The 25,318-nt window shown below is 42.6% G+C and overlaps 2 protein-coding genes across 4 annotated transcripts in view; one reads left to right on the forward strand and one right to left on the reverse strand.

Annotated features, from left to right (window-relative positions):
* Positions 1-155: 155 nt before the first annotated feature.
* LOC121572823 (adrenodoxin-like) lies at positions 156-15,442 on the reverse strand. Its single transcript, XM_041884853.1, has 4 exons — positions 15,130-15,442; positions 5,839-5,972; positions 1,508-1,637; positions 156-556 (listed from the first exon to the last, which is right to left on the reverse strand). Exons 1-4 carry the CDS (start codon positions 15,294-15,296, stop codon positions 442-444), a joined length of 546 nt encoding a protein of 181 aa, XP_041740787.1. The 5' UTR covers positions 15,297-15,442; the 3' UTR covers positions 156-441.
* A 9,026-nt stretch (positions 15,443-24,468) lies between these two features.
* Positions 24,469-25,318, forward strand: part of LOC121571672 (radixin-like) — a 47,618-nt gene continuing 46,768 nt past the window's right edge. For all 3 annotated transcript variants that reach the window (XM_041883269.1, XM_041883270.1, XM_041883272.1), the window contains exon 1: positions 24,469-24,688. The gene's annotated coding sequence lies outside the window, so the exon portion shown is untranslated. The remainder of the gene's footprint in view (positions 24,689-25,318) is intronic.

Here is a 25,318-nt window from a genome sequence, read left to right on the forward strand (position 1 = left end):
TATGTGGTAGTGGTGGAGTAGGGGCCTGAGGGCACACAGTGTGTTGTGAAATCTGGGAATGTATTGTAATGTTTTTTAAATTGTATGAACTGCCTTAATTTTGCTGGACCCCAGGAAGAGTAGCTGCTGCCTTGGCAGCAGCTAATGGAGATCGATTATATATACAAATACAATACAAATACAAATGAACCCACTACAGGGAAGGGTACAGTATTCCGTGGGGTGGAATTACAGTACCATTCAAAATACAGCACTTCTTTACAGTAATGTACTGTTAAACCAAGTTTCTTAGGAATTTTATGGTATCATTTACCAGTTACGCCTAAAATCACCCACGCCTAAAATCACCCACAGTGCATTTCGATTTATGGCAATTTATCATTAATATAGTACTTTACTGTTAGTTTTATTGAATAATACTGTAAAAACAACAAGATGCTTTTACAGTGTAGGTCCAGCATCATCAGACCGCCGCATGTCGTTCACCCCGTCTGGCACACGGACCGTTATGCCCTCCAGATCTCTGGATAGGCAGACCTGGCAACCCAGACGAGACCTGCAGGACCGAAGACAGCAGGTACAGGGACAAGGTCATTATACACACTTTATTAACAGGGAACCATGTGGTCAAATCTATTCCCTTCCCACTAGCACCTTGGTTTGGCTCTTTTGGGGTTAAGGCCCAGGCTGGTGTCATGCACTTTGTGACAAAATCATTTATAAAAGAAAAATCTACAAAAATCTAATTTGATGCTACAGACAGTTAAAGCAAACACCAAGTCTTAGAAAAAGTCACACTAGCATGTGAATAGACCTTACGTAACATGTTATGTTATCATTCCAAATGTGTGAGTTACTGTGTAAACTGTTTGTCTTAAACTGGGATTGGAGCCATGTGGGTGAAGCACATCCTCATTAGTAGAGAAACCCTCAGTCAGTGTCTGGTATTGATGTGTTCTAAAGAATCATGTTAGACATGTGAAAGGTCAGCCAGGGGAAAACTCTGGCCTTGACCAGGTTACATGACAAATAAATGACAAATAAATGTTACAGACAGACAAGAGTCTCAACTACAAGGAGAAAACACACATTTGATATGCATTATAATCATACTGATTTGATTTGTCACCTGAGGGGAATTAGTACCCTTTTCATACCTAACTAATTATATTCTAATGTGAAGTGAATTGGAAAGAAACAATCATCCTAAATTAGTCAAACTGTGGTTCTCTCTTTAATCTGCTCATGTCACCCGGCAACTGAACCTCTTGATCTCTATTGGCTGGAAGCCTACCTGAAATAATGTGATTTATCAGCAGATTAAGCTGTGGGCCAGGCTCAACATGTTCATAGGTGTTCTGTGTGTGTGTGGGAGAGAGTATATAGTATGTGATGTGTATGCATCAGCAAGCATGTCACTCATTTGTCTGTGAGGCCTTTAATAGGCCAGAATCATCTTCCCACCAATGTGTGTTTTGGAATGAGTGTGTATGTGTGTGTGACTCACGTGTCAGTGAGGCCAAAGGCCAGGTCCAGCATGTCATTCTCCTCATCAGTGATGGGCCCCAGCTGGTTGTACACCTTCTGATCCAGGATCACATGACAGGTGGAACAGGCCAGGGTCCCCTCACACGCACCTGGGAACACACACACACACAAAATCAAACTGTTAAGACACAGCTTATGAAGGTACTATATCAATGTAGCTAATGTACTCAGACCTAGTGAAACGTGCTATATCAATGTAAAGCATTAAATTAATATCAGGTCTGGTTCTGGTTGAATCCCTAGACACTCTGGCGCTGTGCTATCTGGCCGCCATTCCTTCCAGTTCTCTGCTGCCAATGACTGGAACGAATTGCAAAAATCTCTGAAGCTGGAGACTCTTATCTCCCTCACTAACTTTAAGCATCAGTTGTCAGAGCACCTTACCGATCACTGCACCTGTACACAGCCCATCTGAAATTAGCCCACCCAACTACCTCATCCCTATATTGTTATTTATTTTGCTCTTTTGCACCCCAGTATCTCTATTTGCACATAATCTCTTGCACATCTAGCATTCCAGTGTTAATACTATTGTAATTATTTTGCACTATAGCCTATTTATTGCTTTACCTCCATAACTTGCTACATTTGCACCACTGTATATATATTTTCTGTTGTATTTTTGACTTTATGTTTTTTTACCCCATATGTAACTCTGTGTTGTTTTTATCGCACTGCTTTGCTTTATCTTGGCCAGGTCGCAGTTGTAAATGAGAACTTGTTCTCAACTGGCTTACCTGGTTAAATAAAGGTTAAATAAAAAATAAAATAAAACAATAGGGGGTTAGGGGGTTACTGGTGGGTGGGTGGGTGGGGCATTCTGGCAAACCCCTCCGCCTCCACAATCGCTCCATTCTGAGTAACGGCCGGGGCTCAGACATTATAATGCCTTATTATGTTGGATGCAATTCACTGCAGAGCATAATTCATCCCAGAGGTAAGACCTACCCAGTCAGTCCAGCTCCAATTAGTACTGGCCCTTCTGATGGTACTGCTGAGCACCTCTAGCATCTCTCTGTATTGATGCTTGTTAAAGGGCTACAAAGCCCCGGCAAAGCCACGAGCTCTGAATCATCATCATATGGGCTGTATGGATGAGAATTTGATACTTTATTAGGATAACAATGTGACGATGTCAATGATATCCAAATCCATTCTCCATTATGGAGGGTATGTACAGCACAGGGTTGGGTGTTGAAGCTAGGCAGTGTTATGCCTGGGAGGACAAAAGTAGCCATCCTCTAGGGGTTTGAATGTAACACCTTGGAGTTATAGCTATGTATGTTATGTAACGACTGAAGTCTAAACTGGTCTAGACATTTCTGAAGAATGTGCATCGGGGAACTACAAAGGAAGTGGATGTAGTAAAACAGACTGTACATTACAGACCAATCTGTACTGGATTAGATAATGAACATTACATATGTACATTACAATTTAAATACATTACAATGCACTGTACATTGCTGGCTTTGTTCTGTTTCTAAATTCTTCCAGGTCAAAGGGTGAGGGATGATGTATATCAGGATCTATGGGTAGAGAACAGCCCAGAACAGCCCAGTGGGGAATGACTTGACTGACTTTCCTTTAGTTCATTTGATTGAAATCACAGGATTTACACATCGTATTACCTTTACCCTGCAGTTTCACTGTGAGGAGAGTGAGAGAGAGAGTGGCCAGGGGGTGTGGTTGGAGATAAAACACATTGTTTTGTTCATTTAATGAGACATGGAAACCCAGAAGGCTCAGAGGATCCTGGCACTATGAAGTTCTGAAGCAACCGGATTAATGTCTACTCTAATGCATGGAACAGTTTTTACTGTGAGGAGAGAGGAAGAGGCGAGAGGTTGTGAGAGAGCTTTACACCAGGCCAAGCCATGGGTTGGGTTTGTCCAAAACGCTGTTCCAAGAAATTAGTACAGGTAAAACCTAATCACATAGACACCAGTAGCTAAATGCTAACGAGCGAAAACTAACAAACTAATTGCAAAGACAGGCAAATCCAGCTCATAAAGTTATACAAGCATAGCTAGTAGCTACCAAATGTAATTTTCGGTGAGTGTGGATATTTACAAGCGAATGTCAACGACAGAAATTGTGCAAATGAACAAAGTTGTGATGCATGCTTTTCTGAAGGAAAAGCAGAATGTGTACACTGAGCAGAGGGGAGAACAGAGGAGAAAAAAACACTAGTAGGAAGCACAGGTAAGAAATGTCAGCTGTACAGATAACTTATCCAGATCTCTTTATAATATAATATGCCATTTAGCAGATGCTTTTATCCAAAGCGAATTACAGTCATGTGCGCATACATTTTTACGTATGGGTGGTCCCGGGGATCGAACCCACTACCCTGGCGTTACAAGCGCCATGCTCTACCAATTGAGCTACAGAGGACCACTTCTGGCAGAAAGCCATTATAAGATATCTGATGGCAAACATTTAGTAGTGAATTGCATACAAGTGTAACTTCATCACCTCATGTGCACCGCACAATAAAGACTAACCAATAGATAGATGTAGAACGCTATGGACTCACCAGCTCCTGCTTTCTCCCGTTGTGCTATTTACAAACAAACACATGACTGGCTCAACTGGGAACTACGGTAAGGTGAAATGAAGAACGCAATCTGCTTTATCTCCTAACGTATTGCACAAGTTGACTGCTGGTATTTATTTAAAATGTAGCTACAAATATGAACATTAATTGAAAAACTTCAAAGAAATAGTTTTGACGGTATTGAAAAACCAACCCATGGCTTTTTCCCCAATACCCCGGGTATACGGTGTACCACTAGAGACTAGGAATAGAGGAGCCACCACCAGTGGCCTTCGTTTACTGCTCTCTCTCGCTCTCTCTCTCTATTTTTCTCTTTCGCTCTCTCTAGAAAGGGGGGATGAGGAGTCCTGACATCTGCAGGGGAGGACAGAACACCAGACAGGTTTTCCCCCTCTTTCTCTTTCTACGATGGAGTTCTTCCAGGGATCCAGATTGTATCATGTCAATGCCTAAATAGGACAGATGTGCAGGAGAAATGAGCTGAACAGAGGCAGAGAAAGGGAAAGATAGCGCAAGAAAGAAAGCCTTGCAAACATCAAAGGTGATGTTGCTGACGCATATTGTGTTCAACTCCTCTCTTTCTTTCCCTCTCTCTCTCTGCCTCTCTCCCTCTGTCTGGATAGAATGTTTGATGCTGGGGCTCGTCCATATAAAGCCATGGAAACATTTAGTGGAGGTGCCAGAGGTAACTGGGCAGCATGTTAAAGTGCCACTCTTGGTGAGAAAGTGACAGTCTAACTACACGCCCTAATATGGACATAATGCCATGTCATCCTCTGGCTTCTTCATCAGCTTCTTCTGGGAAATGTGTCTTGGATCTTATCAAATAAACACAGCATCAGAAATATGGACCCACGTTGACAATTGCCAGGATGCAAACAGTGCATGCACCATATAAAGCACTTTTATTATTATTATTTATTATTTCGTAATTTAGCAGACGCTCTTATCCAGAGCGACTTACAAGAGCAATTAGGGTTAAGTGCCTTGCTCAAGGGCACTTCGACAGAATTTTCACCTAGTTGGCTCGGGGATTAGAACCAGCGACCTTTCGGTTACTGGCACAACGCTCTTAACCACTAAGCTACCTGCCGCCCCACTTATTCAGGACTGTACCCATAAGCCTGCAGACTTCCTCACCTAGGGCTGGCACAATTACCGTATATAACAGGGTAACCGACGGTTATGGATGAAGACCGTCATAACCATTTATTTTTTGTGGAACAAACAGCTGACTGAAGATGGGATGGCTGGGCATTCGTGTGGGTGAGTCCGTTTCTGCGGTAACATGGACTCCTAACAACGTGATGAAACCTTGTTGCTCCTTGCTGAAACAAGGAAGGTGTTGTAGCAAACAAGTCTTCCGTTGCCTATGCAACAGCCCCCTCCCTGCAGCAGCAGCAAACATATAAATATAATGAATAGAACAGGCTTGGAACCTCTAACCCTGGCAATTTGACTGGTAAACTCATGGGTATACTTGCAATGGCTGCCTGGTATTGTGATGCAATAATTTCCATGGTAATGTATACTGAACAAAAATATAAACGCAACATGCAACAATTTCAAAGATTTTACTGAGTTACAGTTCATACAAGAAAATCAGTCAATTGAAATCAATTAATTAGGCCCTAATCTATGGATTTCACATGACTGGGAATACAGATATGCATCTGTTGGTCACAGATACCTTTAAAAAAAGGTGACAGCCCTAGGTACACCACACTTACCAAAACCGTCAATATCTAGGTTTTGGTCGACCACCAGGTCTAGAAGACTGTCGCCCTTGGCACCTGAAGTGGTGATCTTCCGCCCATCGTGGTTGATGAAATAGACTGTCACCTTCTCCTCTGACCTAGAGTAGCTGAGAGAGAGTGAATGGGGAGAGAGAGAGAGAGAGAGAGAGAGAGAGAGAGAGAGAGAGAGAGAGAGAGAGAGAGAGAGAGAGAGAGAGAGAGAGAGAGAGAGAGAGAGAGAGAGAGAGAGAGCGAGAGAGAGAGAACCAGGATCATTCAAGTGTATTCAGGTGTATACATTACTTTTCAGGTGAGCCAAGAATAACATAATACAAAACCTTCACAGGATAAACATTTTGGCCTGCCTTAGAACCCAACTAAAAACGAGTTTGCATGACGTATGTTAGCGGTGCCAGGATATGTTGTTACCTTTGAAGTCTCAAAAGGTAACAAAGTATGCAGGTAATGCATTGGCATAATGTAGTTTCACTGGACCCCCACAAGGACCCCCACAAGCTGCTGCCAAAAGAAAAAAAATTGAATGTATTAGCCAGACAGCCACTCACAAAGTATAGATTACCGATCGCTGTCAATGATGCTGAAATGTTGAAATGTTGACATGTTTATGCGGCTGCATGCCTATTGAATTCATGGTAGGCTTTCTGTGGTGCCAGGGCAATGGATAAAGGTTTATTGGTAGGCCTACTGGGTCGTCATTTTCTCATGTTAAGCCTAACAGTTCACAAAGCTATACACGGTGTCGCAATGCTGCCACTTTTAGACTGTTGGCTGGTGGCAATAATGTTATTATTTGTTCAGTAATTAAAGCTGGAAATTCTAACATTGCAGATTGTAAAAATAAATGTTCGATGCAACAGCATATTAATCAGCTACCAATAGATTTTTTTGAATATACAACTGGCTACCTGAACCTGCATGACATGAGCCGTCCTCGCGCTCTCTCCCAGCTTGGATAGAAAGTTGTTGTGCGTAAAACCAGTCTATTAATGGCAAATAATACAGTCAGTCCACCCTCAAAACACTGTCTTACTAGGGATTGTTTCATTATTCAGTGTACTATCTATATCTATATACCGTATTTAGCTGCTATTTAGCTGCTATTTATAAACCTTTTACAAAAATTACACCTCAAATAGCCTAACAATGAGGAAAAAAGTAGTCGGCTTGAGGATAAATTCAACCACTATTTATTGTTGAATTTATAGCCTACACAAATGGCCTGCAATATTCAAGGTAAATTAAATTAAATTATATAAATCCAACTTGAGTCTCCCCTGGTCTCCTGAAGTCCTTTTTTGTGTGCAAATTTTTTCTCCACGGCCTGTAGGTCCAAGTTGCAGGACCGACTGTTTTCTATACTGAGTATTGCCAACCCAGACAGTCTTTCCTGAGACATTGTGTATTACACTCAGTGGCCAGTTTATTAGGTATTAGGCTCACGGAAATGGTTCGCTCCTACAGATAGAGTCACGTGGCCATGGCTTGCTATATAAAGTAGGCAAACAGGCATCCAGTTACTGTTCGGTTGAACGTTAGAATGGGCAAAACAAGTGACTTTGAGTGTGGTATGATCGTTGGTGCCAGGCGCGCCGTTTCCAGTATCTCAGAAATGGACGGCCTCCTGGGAGGGCATCCTGGGCTTTTCACGCACGACAGTGTCTTGGGTTTACCAAGAATGGTGCTCAAACAAAAAACATCCAGTCAGCGGCAGTCCTGTGGGCGACAACAGCTCGTTGATGAGAGGTTGAAGGAGAATGGCAATAATCGTGCAAGCTAACAGGCAGGCTACAAACAGGCAAATAATGGCGCAGTACAACAGTGGTGTGCAGAACGGCATCTCGGAATGCACAACTCGCCGGTCACAGATAGGCTATTACCGCAGACAACCACACCGGTAGTGTAATGGTGGGGGGAATGTTTTCCTGGAACACGTTAGGTCCTTTGATATCAATTGAGCAACGTTACCATGTCCAGAAGAATTCAGGCTGTTCTGGAGGCATAGGGGGTCCGACGCGGTACTAGATGGGTGTACCTAATAAACTGGCAACTGAGTGTATATGTCCATTGCGCTACACACAATTTAAACTTAGTCTTGAATGATGCATGCCAACATACACTGAGTGTACAAAACATTAAGAACACCTTCCTAATATTGAGTTGCATCCACCCCTATTGCCCTCAGAACAGCCTCAATTCGTCAGGGCATGGACTCTACAAGGTGTCGAAAGCGTTCCACAAGGATGCTGGCCCATGTTGACTCCACTGCTTCCCACAGTTGTGTCAAGTTGGCTGGATGTCCTTTGGGTGGTGGACCATTCTTGATACACACAGGAAACTGATGAGCATGAAAAACCTAGCAGTGTTGCAGTTCTTGACACAAACAGATGCGCCTGACACCTACTACCATACACCGTTCAAAGGCACTTAAATATTTTGTCTTGCCTATTTACCCTTTGAATGGCACAAATACACAATCCATATCTCAATTGTCTCAAGGCTTAAAAATACTTATTTAACCTGTCTCCTCCCCTTCATCTACACTGATTGAAGTGGATTTAACAAGTGAATTCAATAAGGGATCATAGCTTTCACCTGGATTATCCTGGTCAGTCTGTCATGGAAAGAGCAGGTGTTCATAATATTTTGTATACACAGTGTATACCAGAGATAAGGGACTGTTGATATTGCAACCACAGAACTCAAACGCCGGTTCACCAGCATGAACAAAATCGCAAACCTATTTTTTTGTTCAAGCCCTCAAGAACCGTTGTCCGCTAAAGATGATAATCTTTTTGCATCTGCCCATTTATTGGCTGTCCAGTATCCAGACGACCTGTCCCCGGAGCTTCCTATACAGTTAATCTATTTTCGTAATGTGTTGAGGCCGGCAATTAAGGAGAATGAGAGGCTCAATTAAAGATGTTGCAGAAGTGCTGTATTTGAAGCACCCTTCTGCCCAGTTTCCCTGATGTTGCTACAGCAATCAAGCTGTTTTTACCGTCCCTGTAACTGTCACTTCTGCGGGGAGATCGGTTTCTAAATTAAAACCTTAAACTCATAATGAATTACCTAAGAAGCATTAGGCTCTCGGTCTGATATGGTCTTTTGAACACCTGAGTAAGCTCCACTCACTGCACGGGCGCCATCATAGCCTTGACCAAGGCATTTGTTCATCGATATCCCCTTAAACTTTCAATCAGTAAAAAAAAATACTAATCAAGGCCTGAGTCACCTTTTCAGTAACATTCCTGAAGCCCAAGAAACAAAACACTTAGCTTCCTAGCACATATGGAAATTACAAATATTTATTAATGACTTGAGGTAGTTTTTTTGGGACATTGATGATAGGCACATGGGCCCTGCAGAGCTCGTGGGCACCCCTGCCTTGCGGGGGCTGTGGAGGTGTCTGGTAGTGAGGTAATGCTACCCATACACACGTCATTCCCTTCTTTTTCAGTGACATTCTTTCCTAGAATAACAAAAACAAAGTTTCACTGCTATTTAGGCTTTTAGTGGATGGTGGACCAACCATGGTGCTGCTATAGTGCTGTCTGGTCACAGTATCCCTTCATTTTATAGGATTATAGGATATTCTTGAACACTTTACTACATCATCTGAGGAAAGGAACACTGTCTGTTGAGCATCCAACACTGTAGTAGTTTGGTTGCCAGAGCACAGCATCCAAACACCATCCACATAACATACTTTTACAAGGCAGACTGTTTCTGTGTGCTCTACTGTACTGTGTGGGCCAGAGTCTCTGGTTTATAGAGTTAGACAATAAGAACAACACACTTTCTCAGTTTCTACTCTCACATGATGAATCACTGCCATAGGGTTTAACAGCGGTAAAACCAAGAGTTTAATAATGGTCATATCAGTCTATGGTCCTCCCCCCTAAAGCAAACAAACATAGTCTTCATTGTAACCAGACAACTTGGTTAAGTCTTAAGATCAAAGTGTTAATGCTGCTGCCCTAAGCAATATTTGGTTAATTGGCTCCCCTCTTGACGGTGGAGAGAGACCTTTTAGTTTTAAAGTTCATTTCCTGCTATTCTACACATTTTACAATGGGGCGTAGAGAAAATGTTGCAGTTTTAAAGCAAGTTTTCTGCAATTCTACACATACTTCCCAGTCTGCCCTGTACAGAGATTGCACCCGGTTTCCAAACATTCACAGTGGCGTGTATTCATAGTTGCCAAGGGATGCCAGGCTTCCCCCCAAAATGTAAAATAAATATACAGTTGAAGTCGGAAGTTTACATAAACTTAGGTTGGAGTCATTAAAACTTGTTTTTCAACAACTTGTTTTTCAACACATTTCTTGTTAACAAACTATAGTTTTGGCAAGTCGGTTAGGACATCTACCTTGTGCATGACACAAGTAATTTTTCCAACAATTGTTTACAGACAGATTATTTCACTTATAATTCACTGTATCACAATTCCAGTGGGTCAGAAGTTTACATACACTAAGTTGACTGTGCCTTTAAACTGCTTGGAAAATTCCAGAAAATTATGTCATGGCTTTAGAAGCTTCTGATAGGCTAATTGACATAATTTGAGTCAATTGGAGGTGTACACCTGTGGATGTATTTCAAGGCCTACCTTCAAACTCGGTGCCTCTTTGCTTAACGTCATGGGAAAATCAAAAGAAATCAGCCAAGACCTCAGAAAAAATGTTTTACACCTCCACAAGTCTGGTTCATCCTTGGGAGCAATTTCCAAACGCCTGAAGGTACCACGTTCATCTGTACAAACAATAGTACGCAAGTATAAACACCATGGGACCACGCAGCCATCATACCGCTCAGGAAGGAGACGTGTTCTGTCTCCTAGAGATGAATGTACTTTGGTGTGAAAAGTGCAAATCAATCCCAGAACAACAGCAAAGGACCTTGTGAAGATGCTGGAGGAAACAGGTACAAAAGTATCTATATCCACAGTAAAACAAGTACTATATCGACATAACCTGAAAGGCCGCTCAGCAAGGAAGAAGCCACTGCTCCAAAACCGCCATAAAAAAGCCAGACTACGGTTTGCAACTGCACATGGGGACAAAGTACTTTTTGCCTTCCACAAACTTCCCACAATAAGTTGGGTGAATTTTGGCCCATTCTTCCTGACAGAGCTGGTGTAACTGAGTCAGGTTTGTAGGCCTCCTTGCTCGCACACGCCTTTTCAGTTTTGCCCACACATTTTCTATAGGATTGAGGTCCGGGCTTTGTGATGGCCACTCCAATACCTAGACTTAAAGGCACAGTCAACTTAGTGTATGTAAACATCTGACCCACTGGAATTGTGATACAGTGAATTATAAGTTAAATAATATGTCTGTAAACAATTGTTGGAAAAATTACTTGTGTCATGCACAAAGTAGATGTCCTAACCGACTTGCCAAAACTATAGTTTGTTAACAATACATTTGTGGAGTGGTTGAAAAACGAGTTTTAATGACTCCAACCTAAGTGTATGTAAACTTCCGACTTCAACTGTATATATATATATATATATATATATATATATATATATATATATATATATATATATATATATACACATATATTGTCTCTCTGTATTTCATAAATGTCCTTCAATTTGCAAGAGGCTGAACATATCTCACCGGAAAACACATCAGAGCGAACAAAACAGCGCCTCTCTGTCTCAGTATGTGTAGCGTATCTTTCTGATGCTTTCTGGTCAGAAAAAGTATGACATTGTTGCCGCCCGTAGCATTGAATGCAAGGGAAGACAGCGAGCATTTTGCCTCCCTTGATAATTTTCCAAATAAAATAATAGCCAATCAGTAGAATAATAAAACTAAAAAAATTATAAAACACTTGATTTAGCCTACATCATCATCAATATTCGGTCTGGTTGGCTGATGGGCACAGCAGAGAGAGGCAGAAAGAGTGGGGTCAATCACAATCAGTAAAATAAATTGAGCTAGCTAACTATCAGATTTACAGTGCATTCGGAGAGTATTCAGACCCCTTGACTTTTTCCACATTGTTACATTACAGCCTTATTCTAAAATTTATTAAATTACACATTTTACTCAATCTGCACACAATACCCCATAATGACAAAGCAAAAACAGGTTTAGACATTTTAGCAAATGTATACAAAAAATATACAAAAAATACCTTAAGTATTCAGACCCTTTACTCAGTACTTTGTTGAAGCACCTTTGGCAGCGATTACAGCCTCGAGTATTCTTGGGTATGACACTACAAACTTGGCACACCTGTATTTGGGGAGTTTCTCCCACTCTTCTCTGCAGATCCTCTCAAGATCTATCAGGTTGGATGGGGAGCGTCGCTGCACAGATATTTTCAGGTCTCTCCAGAGATAGATCGGGTTGAAGTCCGGCCTCTGGCTGGGCCACTCAAAGACATTCAGAGACTTGTCCCGAAGCCACTCCTGTGTTGTCTTGGCTGTGTGCTTAGGGTTGTTGTCCTGTTGAAAGGTGAACCTTCACCCCAGTCTGAGGTCCTGAGTGCTCTGGAGCTGGTTTTCATCAAAGATCTCTCTGTACTTTGCTCCGTTGATCTTTCCCTCGATCCTGACTAGTCTCCCAGTCCCTGAAAAACATCCCCACAGCATGATGCTGCCACCACCATGCTTTACCGTAGGGAAGGTGCCAGGTTTCCTCCAGACATGAGACTTGGCATTCAGGCCAAAGAGTTCAATCTTGGTTTCATCAGACCAGAGAATCTTGTTTCTCATGGTCTGAGAGTCCTTTAGGTGCCATTTGGCAAACTCCAAGCAGGCTGTCATGTGTCTTTTCCTGAGGAGTGGCTTCCGTCTGGCCACTCTACCATAAAGGCCTGATTGGTGGAGTGCTGCAGAGATAGTTGTCCTTCTGGAAGGTTCTCACATCTCCACACAGTAACTCTGGAGCTCTATCAGAGTGACCATCGGGTTCTTGGTCACCTCCCTGACCAAGGCCCTTCTCCCCCGATTGCTCAGTTTGGCCGGGCGGCCAGCTCTAGGAAGAGTCTTGGTGGTTCCAAACTTCTTCCATTTAAGAATGATGGAGGCCACTGTGTTCTTGGGGACCTTCAATGCTGCAGAAATGTTTTGGTACCCTTCCCCAGATCTGTGCCTCGACACAATCCTGTCTCGGAGCTCTACGGACAATTCCTTTGACCTCATGGCTTGGTTTTTGCTCTGACATGCACTGTCAACTGTGGGACCTTATATAGACAAGTGTGTGCCTTTCCAAATCATGTCCAGTCAATTGAATTTACCACACGTGGACTCCAATCAAGTTGTAGAAACAACTCAAGGATGATCAATGGAAACAGGATGCACCCGAGCTCAATTTCGAGTCTCATAGCAAAGGGTCTTAATAATTATGTAAAGGTATTTCTGATTTTTATTTTTCAGAATTTTTTTTGCTTTGTCATTACGGGGTATTGTGTGTGTAGATTGATGAGGGAAAATTGTAATTTAATCAATATCTGAATAAGGCTGTAATGTAATAAATGTGGAAAAAGGGAATGGGTCTGAATACTTTTTGAATGCACTGTATATCAATCATCAACATCAATGATCAGCTGATAGCCCACCCTCTTTTCCCGATCTCAATGATGCATTTAGGAGGCACTGTAACCAACTTGCTTAACAATTTGTGATGAGTCGTTGCTCAAAAATAATTTTAAAAAACAAATTTTCGCTAGAGGCATTTGGTATTTTATGAATTTGGAGATATGAATTATGAATGTAATTTTTTTCCATTTTACATACCTGCACCCTGAATGGTCTGTGCACGGCCCTGAATAGGCTACTACTAGAAATGTGAAATACTAATGAAATTCATAAAATGCTATACTAAATCAAGTGAGTTGAACCACAAGGGAAAGAAGTCTCTCCACAGTACGCAAATGGTTTATGGTGATGTGTTGCTGTCCTCTAGTGTCTATATGTGAGAAGTCCATTTTGGCATGGAGTCTCGATACCTTCTCCCTGAATTGTGCACTCTCTCTATTGGATTTTAAAGCATGGCACTTTCAGTTCGTTCCTCAAGACTTTCTCGGGGACTGCTGCTTCTATCTAGGAACTGGCTGGGCCCTTTGCCCTATTGGCGAGATAAGGACTGTTGAACCCAGTAGTAATCACCACCCGTCCAGATGTAGAGTTAGTGGATGTGTTCAAGGCCATCTCATTACAGATAACCTTGATCTGAGGAAATTTGAGCTGTTGTTCAGAAACAACTATGGAGATTATGTTGTAATGTCCCAGCCATAGAGATCCTATGAAATTATTCTAGTTATATGGTCCCAGCCCTAAAAAGAATATGCGCGCGCGCGCACAGTCACATGGCTCTGTTTTTGCAACGTTTTTGATATTTAAAGGCCTCAACACTTGTGAGATTGTATCGCACTGCAAGTGACACGTGCACAAAAGGAGAGAAAAAGCTGTTGCCCCTCGTGATTGGGGAAGGCTTAACCCTGGGGACAAGTTGCCTGACGACTCAAAAGGAATTATTCGGCTGCTCTACGTTCGCTAAATACTTCATTGCGAAAAATAAACTTTTACGCTTCGATCACACCGATAGACCGATAGTGTCTCTGGCAAGATGGAACGCAGCATCATCTGGATATGTGTGCAACAAAAGTTCAACATTCACCTTCTGCTACCATTTCTGTCAAGCCATCTACACATAAAGTTTGACGCATACATTCGATAAATCCAACATATGCACCACACAGAACGTACTTACAACTACCGCTGAAAGGCAAATGCAGCGTTCCATTGGAAATATATGTACTTCTGGTACCCCAAAATGCATAACACTGTCAGTGTGATCGCGGCGTGTGCGTCGCTTAGCGTCTGGCCGAAGCAAGGAGTTTGAGTAGCCAGGCAAGGGGACAAGCGTCACTTAAATAAATAAAAACACTACAAAAACAGGGAAACTTTCATGCAACAGTTGGGCAGGCTACCCAAAATGTGCAGTCTTCAGATGTTTCCTAAAGAAAGAGTAGTGCTAAATGTGTGCCAAATATATACGCAGCAGGGCTTACACGGATCCTGCCTTTATAACATTCCATGCTGAAAAATGATAGCTGACCATAATCGCATACTTTCTCATTCAGAAAATATGCTCAAATGTATGTAGCCGTTGAATAGCCTAATTGAAACATATCAGGTGCATTCAGTCGACATACAAAAATGGTTTAATCTATCTTTTTTATGGCATGGCTAGTGTTGAATGCTAAATAAAAATTAAAAAAATTAAAGACATTACATTTTCATACCTGAGTGGCTGTGCACAGCTGCCCAGTAGCACCTTATTACCGCCTGAGACCTGGGGCAGGTACGAAGATATTAAAACCCTAGATGCTGCGTGAAACGGAATTGCACATTTCGTTTGACATTGTAATAAACGTGTAAAAAACTGTCTTGATGCAGACGCAACCGACATGTTGCCCCAACGTCGATGTAAAATAGCCAAAATTATAGCAATTGATGCATAAGAATAAGTTCAGGAGTGTAGAAATGTACCCAGGCGAGAGCGAAATGTCAGCATCACAAAACCTTTACCCCACTTGCAACCCGTAAGTGGATTTCTCCCTCTCTCCCTTGGAATTGCTAAATGGGGACAAAATACACACACCAATGGAACCCAGGGTTTCTTTGTGTGTGTGTGTGTGTGTGTGTGTGTGTGTGTGTGTGTATGCGTGTGGAGCAGGGATTGTGCCCGATAGATTACGTGATTCATTAAAAACCCTAGGCTACTTAGTTCATGGTTTATTTCGAAATAAAGGTTATTACCTCCCATCAAAGTCTAAAATGCAATCACTAAGAAACAAACCAGTAGACTAATTAATATGTTTACAACGTAATTACCATTTTGCATGTCATTTCTTAACCTGGTTATTTCCATTGTTTAGGCCTAATCAATGTATTTGTAAATGTGTGTAATGTTGTGCATCACTACATAAACAGATGGGAATCCAACAAACCTCAGTAGCCTACTGCCCTCTGTCACCCCTTGAGAACGCTATTTATGGAACAATATGGGGCTCGCTGTCTGTCTTTGTGGAGCAGTTTGGCTCTTGCCCTTCATCTCTATGTTTCCTGTCCAGGGTTGGGTAGGTTACTTTCTAAATGTAACACCAATAAAACATGTTTGGTAATGAGGATGCTCAAATGTAAGGTCATTAACCATTTAAAAAATAATTTACTAAAGTGATATGATTAATCATTTTGTTCACAATGTAATTTCCCTTCATTTAAATGGAGTAACACCAATTAATCTTTGTATTTAGACATACCAAATTGTCAATCGAATCCCTTACATTTTGACATACTAAAAGGGTCTAAGGATTGGGTAGGTTACTTTCTAAATGTAATCTGGTACAGTTACTAGTTATCTGTCCAACATTTCTATCAGTAACGTAACTTTTGGATTACCCAAACTCAGTAATGTAATCTGATTACCTTTGGATTACTTTTAGACTCACTCAGGTTTAACAAACTTAAACGTACACCTTTTTCAATGCTGAATAGAATGTCAAGAGCTGTTAACAGAAATATGTCATAATGTATTTTTTCCCTGCAAACATCATTCCTAAATGTAAAAGTAGTCCAAGATAATCAACTTTTTCAAAAGTATCTGTAATCTGATTACAATATTTTAGCTGGTAACATAATAGATTAGTTTGTTTTTTCGTAATTAGATTACATGCATCTGATTACATGTAGGCCTAATCAGTTACTCCCCAACCCTGTTCCTGTCTCCACTTCAGTAATAGGCTCGTAGATCTCCCACACTGGCCTCAGCTCCATGGTCTCATAATACTCTTAACCAGCCACCGGCCATATAATCGACTTACTGTAGGCCTATATCAATGAATCCCATCACAAAGCACTTACTTGACTTTAGTTAATCATAGACTTGCTAAACTCACTCATGCAGCCTTGATTTCAGTTTAATTCACCCTCAGGTCAATTTATACAGTAAGACTGTGCATTAGCATTAGACTTTGGATAGAAGTTGCCCGTAGGCACAGATCTAGAATCAGTTTACCCTCATCTAATCCCAACCTTAACTATTAGGTAGAAATTGCTAAACTGACCAGAGATCAGTGTCTAGGAGCAGCTTTATACTTACTGGGGTAAATCAGAAGACTGAGTGAGTGGATGGGAGGAGGAGAGGAGGGGTTAATAAAAGCTCAGGGACAGATTAGAGAGGGATCGTAATCCCCTTCGCCACACCCCAGGTCCAAATACTGTAAAAAGACTAGACACTTACCAGGAACTGCAGCTGAGATGTCTAAAACTGACAGATACACCTCGATGTCTTTGTCATTATACTTAGACTAGAGTATATAATATTATAGTCAGATGTCTTATACATGCAACAATGCATACAGTGGGGGAAAAAAGTATTTAGTCAGCCACCAATTGTGCAAGTTCTCCCACTTAAAAAGATGAGAGAGGCCTGTAATTTTCATCATAGGTACACGTCAACTATGACAGACAAAATGAGATTTTTTTTCTCCAGAAAATCACATTGTAGGATTTCTAATGAATTTATTTGCAAATTATGGTGGAAAATAAGTATTTGGTCAATAACAAAAGTTTCTCAATACTTTGTTATATACCCTTTGTTGGCAATGACACAGGTCAAACGTTTTCTGTAAGTCTTCACAAGGTTTTCACACACTGTTGCTGGTATTTTGGCCCATTCCTCCATGCAGATCTCCTCTAGAGCAGTGATGTTTTGGGGCTGTCGCTGGGCAACACGGACTTTCAACTCCCTCCAAAGATTTTCTATGGGGTTGAGATCTGGAGACTGGCTAGGCCACTCCAGGACCTTGAAATGCTTCTTACGAAGCCACTCCTTCGTTGCCCGGGCGGTGTGTTTGGGATCATTGTCATGCTGAAAGACCCAGCCACGTTTCATCTTCAATGCCCTTGCTGATGGAATGAGGTTTTCACTCAAAATCTCACGATACATGGCCCCATTCATTCTTTCCTTTACACGGATCAGTCGTCCTGGTCCCTTTGCAGAAAAACAGCCCCAAAGCATGATGTTTCCACCCCCATGCTTCATAGTAGGTATGGTGTTCTTTGGATGCAACTCAGCATTCTTTGTCCTCCAAACACGACGAGTTGAGTTTTTACCAAAAAGTTATATTTTGGTTTCATCTGACCATATGACATTCTCCCAATCCTCTTCTGGATCATCCAAATGCACTCTAGCAAACTTCAGACGGGCCTGGACATGTACTGGCTTAAGCAGGGGGACACGTCTAGCACTGCAAGATTTGAGTCCCTGGCGGCATAGTGTGTTACTGATGGTAGGCTTTGTTACTTTGGTCCCAGCTCTCTGCAGGTCATTCACTAGGTCCCCCCCGTGTGGTTCTGGGATTTTTGCTCACCGTTCTTGTGATCATTTTGACCCCACGGGGTGAGATCTTGCGTGGAGCCCCAGATCGAGGGAGATTATCAGTGGTCTTGTATGTCTTCCATTTCCTAATAATTTCTCCCACAGTTGATTTCTTCAAACCAAGCTGCTTACCTATTGCAGATTCAGTCTTCCCAGCCTGGTGCAGGTCTACAATTTTGTTTCTGGTGTCCTTTGACAGCTCTTTGGTCTTGGCCATAGTGGAGTTTGGAGTGTGACTGTTTGAGGTTGTGGACAGGTGTCATTTATACTGATAACAAGTTCAAACAGGTGCCATTAATACAGGTAACGAGTGGAGGACAGAGGAGCCTCTTAAAGAAGAAGTTACAGGTCTGTGAGAGCCATAAATCTTGCTTGTTTGGAGGTGACCAAATACTTATTTTCCGCCATAATTTGCAAATAAATTCATAAAAAATCCTACAATGTGATTTTCTGGATTTTTTTTCTCAATTTGTCTGTCATAGTTGACGTGTACCTATGATGAAAATTACAGGCCTCTCTCATCTTTTTAAGTGGGAGAACTTGCACAATTGGTGGCTGACTAAATACTTTTTTTTCCCCCACTGTAGCTTTCATCATCATAGAAGTATAATGCAGAAATTTCATTATAGATGTATGCTACTGTATATTGACACATTGAGCTACATTCCAATAATGAGGCCACTGCACTAAGAACATTCAGTGGATTGTTGTGGCGTCCACAAGATTAGAATGGAATCCGATTCTCCCAGACATAACCTCACTGTTTCCACAAGAGTCAATGAGAAGAGTCTAGCTCATGGCTGTATGGATAGATTTGTTTATCTAATCTCAGAACAGTTTTACAATGAGTAAAAAAAGGCTTGTTAGTAAGGATTTCACAGTAAAGTCTACACCTGTTGTATTCGGCGCATGTGACAAATACAATTTGATTTGATGAATAAGGAGAGAGCAAACAAATAAAAGCAAACAAAGCTGAAAAGCAAGAGAGATCATGAGCCAGTGAGAGAGTGGTAGAGGGAGAGCCAATGAAAGAGCGGTAGAGGGAGAGACAGAGAGAGAAAGACCAAGCAATAACTACATTTCTCCTCATCTCTTTGTCTGACAAATGACCAACCACAGTAGCTCTCTCCTGCAGTGCTTAGCTGCAGTGTAGGATGACATTGCCATGAATGCCCACTAGATGGCGTTAGTGCATTCGGTATTGGGCGTTATTGATGTCAAAGTAGCCTAATGATGCCAAGCTACAAACTATGATGATGATTGATTCAGAAATAGACTGAGTCACCTAATAAGGCTGTGGTAATGGAGAGTAAAGTAACCACATCAATAGTTAGGTTAGGTAAGACTCATCGATACAGAATGGGGACAGTTACGATGTGGTGGGAGTGTGAGGGACAGTCAGTAAACAGTGACTGACTAACAATGAGAATGTGCAGCCTATATGTCCATTCACCAACCAAGAATTCACAAAATGTGACAAACACCCAACTGAGACTCTGCATGCAGAATTCTGCAAAAATATCCTTCATGTACAATGCAAAACCCCAAACAATGCATATACAGCAGAATTAGGACTATACCCGCTAATGATCCAAATCCAGAAAAGAGCTGTTAAATTCTACATCCACCTAAGGAAGCAATGCCCACACATTCCACCACAAAGCACTCACCTACAGAGAGATGAACCTAGAGAAGAGTCCCCAAAGCCAGCTGGTTCTGGGACTCTGTTCACAAACCCCAGAGCCCCAGGACAGTAATAATAATATGCCATTTAGCAGACGCTTTTATCCAAAGTGACTTACAGTCATTCGTGCATACATTTTTGTGTATGGGTGGTCCCGGGGATCGAACCCACTACCTTGGCGTTACAAGCGCCGTGCTCTACCAGCTGAGCTACAGAGGACCACAACAGAGACCAAATTATGAGAAAACAAAAAGATAACTATTTGACACACTGGAAAGAATCTATCAACAAACTGAGCAAACTGGAATGCTATCTGGCCCTAAACAGAGAATACACAGTAGCAGAATACCTGACCACCGTGACAGACCCCAAATTAAGAAAATCCTTGACCATGTACAGACTCAGTGAGCATAGCCTTATTATTGAGAGAGGCCGCCATAGGCAGATCTGGCTCTGCCCACAAAATTAGGTGGAAACTGAGCTGCACTTCCTTACCTCCTGCCAAAGTTATGACCATATTAGAGACACATACAGTGCATTCGGAAAGTATTCAGACTCCTTGACTTTTTCCACATTTTGTTACGTTACAGCCTTATTCTAAAATTGATTAAATTGTTTTTTCCCCCTCAATCTACACACAATACCCTTATAATGACAAAGCAAAAACAGGTTTTTAGAATTGTTTGCAAAAATAAAAAATGGAAATATCACATTTACATAAGTATTCAGACCCTCTACTCAGTACTTGGTTGAAGCGCCTTTTGCAGCGATTACAGCCTCGAATCCTCTTGGGTATGACGCAACAAGCTTGGCGCACCTGTATTTGGGGAGTTTCTCCCATTCTTCTCTGCAGATCCTCTCAAGCCCTGTCAGGTTGGATGGAGAGCGTCGCTGCACAGCTATTTTCAGCTCTCTCCAGAGATGTTCGATCGGGTTCAAGATCACCCAAAGACATTCAGAGACTTGTCCCGAAGCCACTTCTGCGTTGTCTTGGCTGTGTGCTTAGGGTCGTTGTCCTGTTGGAAGGGGAACCTTCGCCCCAGTCGGCGGTCCTGAGTACTCTGGAGCAGGTTTTCATCAAGGATCCCTCTGTACTTTGCTCCGTTCATCTTTCCCTCGATCCTGACTAGCCTCCCAGTCTCTGCCGCTGAAAAACATCTCCACAGCATGATGCTGCCATCACCAGGCTTCACCGTAGGGATGGTATTGGCCAGGTGATGAGCGGTGCCTGGTTTCCTCCAGGCTTGACGCTTGGCATTCAGGCCAAAGAGTTCAATCTTGGTTTCATCAGACCAGAGAATCTTGTTTCTCATGGTCTGAGAGTCCTTTAGGTGCCTTTTGGCAAACTCCAAGCGTGCTGTCATGTGGCTTTTACTGAGGAATGGCTTCTGTCTGGCCACTCTACCATAAAGGCCTGATTAGTGGAGTGCTGCAGAGATGGTTGTCCTTCTGGAAGGTTCTCCCATCTCCACAGAGGAACTCTGGAGCTCTGTCAGAGTGACCATTGGGTTCTTGGTCACCTCCCTGACGAAGGCCGTTCTCCCCCGATTGCTCAGTTTGGCCAGGCGGCCAGCTCTAGAAAGAGTCTTGGTGGTTCCATACTTCTTCCATTTAAGAACGCCTGCCAGGTCTGGTCCGGTGACGGAGTCTGTAGCCGCCGTCCTCCCGGTGGCAACCACCGCTAGGGCGGTAGGCGGTTCGGAGTGCGGGACCTGGGGAAGAGGTGAGGACTGGTAGGTGGTCTGGGACGGTGGTTTGGGCTGATGAGTGGTCGGTGGAGACCGGAACAGGATGGGGGCGGAGCCTCCCTCCAGGATGAGCCACCCCGTGGACCAGTCTATCCGGGGTTTGTGGGCGACCAGCCAGGGGTGCCTGAGTACGAGGGGACACTCCGGAGAGTCCACAATGAAAAACTGGATATCCGCGGAGTAGTCCGCCACCGAACGGTCACCCTGCCGACATGCCGTGAGCCGCCTCCCGGCCTCGTGCCCGACACCACCGAGAGGTGTCGAACACCTTGCGTAGCTCCCGGGTGAATTGGTAGGAGTCTGAGCACGCTGGAGTTTGGCTCTCCCACTCCGCGGTTGCCCAGGAAAGGGCCCGACCCGTCAACAGAGTGATGATGTAGGCCACCCAGCCCTGCTCCGTCAGGAAGGAGGAGGGTTGTAGGCTGAATACCAGGGAACACTGGGTGAGGAATTCCCTGCAGCCCTCTAGATGTCCGTCATACCTCTCCGTAGGTGGTAGGCGGGGTTCCCGCGATGTCGCAGGCGAGACTGGAGACGCCATTGCCGCGGCTTCCGCTCCGACGGCTGCCGGGACTGGTCGGGTGTCCACCCGGCTCTGCACGGCGATCGTCAGCTGGCGGAGATTCTCTATGATCTGCTGCAGGCTGCGGTCACGTTGGTTCAGCATAGCTCCCTGTGTTGCCAATGAGCTCTGATACTCCGCTGGGTCCATATTGGCTCAGTTTTCTGTAAGGGTTGGTGTGAGGTGTGACCCAGGTGCGGTGCAGGATATACAGTAGGCAGTAGGCAGAGATGGTGAAACAAGGATCTTTACTGGTGGTCCCGAAGCCAAAATACAAAATAACGGACTTATCACGATAAAAGGAAGTCAGAGATGACAGCCAAAATACGAAATACTACCTACGACTGAAACAAATAACGAAACAGGGAGAACACTTCTCAAGTACCTGTACATAGGTCTCCGATCAGACACCGATTAGTACTGCTGGACATAGAGAAACTAACAGAGAAAACTGAGCAAGGGAACACAGGGAAGTCAGGGCATAAATACACAGGTGACACCAATAGGATACTGATTAGTCCAGACTGTGAGTGAGGAGGTGCCTAAGGTTGTCGGAGGATGACACCTAGTGGGTCGCTCCAGAACTGCGACCCCCTCCTGTAACAGAGGCCACTGTGTTCTTGGGGACCTTCAATGCTGCAGAAATTTTTTGGTACCCTTCCCCAGATCTGTGCCTCGACACAATCCTGTCTCGGAGCTCTACGGACAATTCCTTCGACCTCATGGCTTGGTTTTTGCTCTGACATGCACTGTCAACTGTGGTACCTTATATAGACAGGTGTGTGCCTTTCCAAATCATGTCCAATCAATTGAATTTACCACAGGTGGACTCAAATCAAGTTGTAGAAACATCTCAAGGATGATCAATGGAAACAGGATGCACCTGAGCTCAATTTCGAGTCTCATAGCAAAGGGTCTAAATACTTATGTAAATTAGGTATCTGTTTTGTGTGTAGATTGATGAGGGGGGAAAAAATATTGTATATATTTTAGAATAAGGCTTTAACGTAACAAAATGTGGAAAAAGTGAAGGGGTCTGAATACTTTCCGAATGCACTGTATTTCCCACAGATCACACAGACCCACAAAGAATTTGAAAACAAATCAAACGTTGATAAACTCCTATATCTGTTAGGCGAAATGCCGCAATGTGCAATCACAGCAGCAAGATTTGTGACCCATTGCCATGAAAATAAGGCAACCAGCGGAGCACAAACAACATTGTAAATAAAACAAATATTTATTCGTACTGCAACTATTTGCCCTTTGTTAAAAACACTGTACATAGCTGATAATATAACATTTGAAACATCTTTATCCTTTTGAAAACTTTGAGTGAAACGTTTACTACTTGTTGATGTTTTTTGTTTCTTCTCACTTTTGTTTATTGTTTATTTCACTTGCTTTGGCAATGTAAACATGTTTCCCATGCCAATAAAGCCCCTTTGAATTGAATTGAGACTGTGGGATTGGGAGAAGAGAGTGTGTGTAAACCAGGACATGTTTGATTATGTGCATTAAATGTAGGTTTATTGTATTCTCAGAAGGGTATGAGGACAGGTGTATTGGCCTAGATACACAGAGAAGACCGGTTGCAGTCATATTTTCTCATTATTAACATGTGCATCATATTTTCTCATTATTAACATGTGCTGTATGTTGAAGCATGTTCATAATCAGTGAGTCACATTTCCTGTTGACACACTCCTTGGTAATACAGTAATGTACTCATGAAAGACAGCAATACATCAGTGTCTAAATGGGTAGGTCTTATTTTTCTAAAGTCTCATCCTCACAAGCAGATCTTGGCAGTCAGTCATATGTTATCCCCGGAACTGGTCAAGCCTGTAAGCTATATGTGGACGATGTTACACACAAAATGAAGGCAATATTTAATTATACCCTAAATGAAAAGATAAATTGACGACATTTTGCCCCATGAAAAAATTAGATTAATAGAAACAACACTGCGTTGAAACTGATCTCAACACAACCTATATAAAAGCATTACTTTTTCAGAAATATTTTAAATTGGCTGTAGTCCATCTTTCTATGGGCTACCTTCTGGTTATTGTAGGTTAAGGCTAGACATTTTGAAGTTGACTCTTATCACATTTACGTTGTGCTTGTATGTGTTCCTCTCTTAACCCAGTTTGAAGTGAGCGTGTTCCATCAATGAACCACGCCTCGCGCGGCACGGTAAAAGTCCGACGGCCATATTGACTGCCTGCACCTCCTCCTCTCTTCCCTGCGGTGAAACTGGCTCAGTCGCTTCATACATTTCCCTGTATACCGAGGCTGGGAAATACCCGGGTGTCTAACGGGAAACAAACCGGTCTATTTTGGTAGCGTAGGATATAAAGTAGTGTACAGTGGGCCCGGGGAAGACAGTTTACCGTTTTCTGAACGCAGTCCGTAAACTGAGGTGAGTTTTTAACCGGTGCATTTTTTCGCTGGTGGCTCCTAAACAGCTCAGAATAAAGGGGATTTGCTCTGTGGTCGACAGTAGCTGTTGTAATGTAGACTTGTTACCAAAATAAACCCGCTCCAGTAAACTACAACATAGGCCTATTGGTATTAATCCCGTTTTTTTGTAATTGTGAAAACATTTAGTATAATGTTCAATATTTCATTCAAGGACATTACTGATCATACGGTCCATCGATAATAGAACAACATTTAAGTGTTAAACAAGTTCTCTAATAACTTAACAGCTTCATGTCACTACAGTTGTCTGTGACCAAACATCAAACTAATTGGTAACGTCCATTCACATTAACGTTACATTTAATTCACTTTAGGCTATCATAGATAAGGCTTTCAATGTTCAGTGTTAATTTAGAAGGATATTTTTAATCTATGAGATTAATGAAAGTAGGCTAGTACCTGGTTGTTTTCATGACAACTGTGACATGCCCTCCATTGAGGCATAACAGAAACAACGGTTTGCAACTTTGTTGCAGGTGCTGATTACGCGCGTGCAGTATTTGTAACAGTAGTTTCTTGTTACATTGTAGCCTATTTTGCACTCTCGCGACCAGGGTCGCCAATTAGC

Source organism: Coregonus clupeaformis, chromosome 40 (genome assembly GCF_020615455.1).
Source record: "Coregonus clupeaformis isolate EN_2021a chromosome 40, ASM2061545v1, whole genome shotgun sequence".
Taxonomy (NCBI): Eukaryota; Metazoa; Chordata; class Actinopteri; order Salmoniformes; family Salmonidae; genus Coregonus; species Coregonus clupeaformis.

Coding starts and splice junctions, on each gene's coding strand:
- LOC121572823 (XM_041884853.1), bottom strand. CDS start 15,296: ATGTCGGTTGCGTCTGCATCAAGACAGTTTTTTACACGTTTATTACAA. Junction 5,973..15,129: donor AGCTGTGCACAGCCACTCAG/GTATGAAAATGT, acceptor ACTCTCTCTCAG/CTACTCTAGGTCAGAGGAGA. Junction 557..1,507: donor GCCTTTGGCCTCACTGACAC/GTGAGTCACACA, acceptor TCGGTCCTGCAG/GTCTCGTCTGGGTTGCCAGG.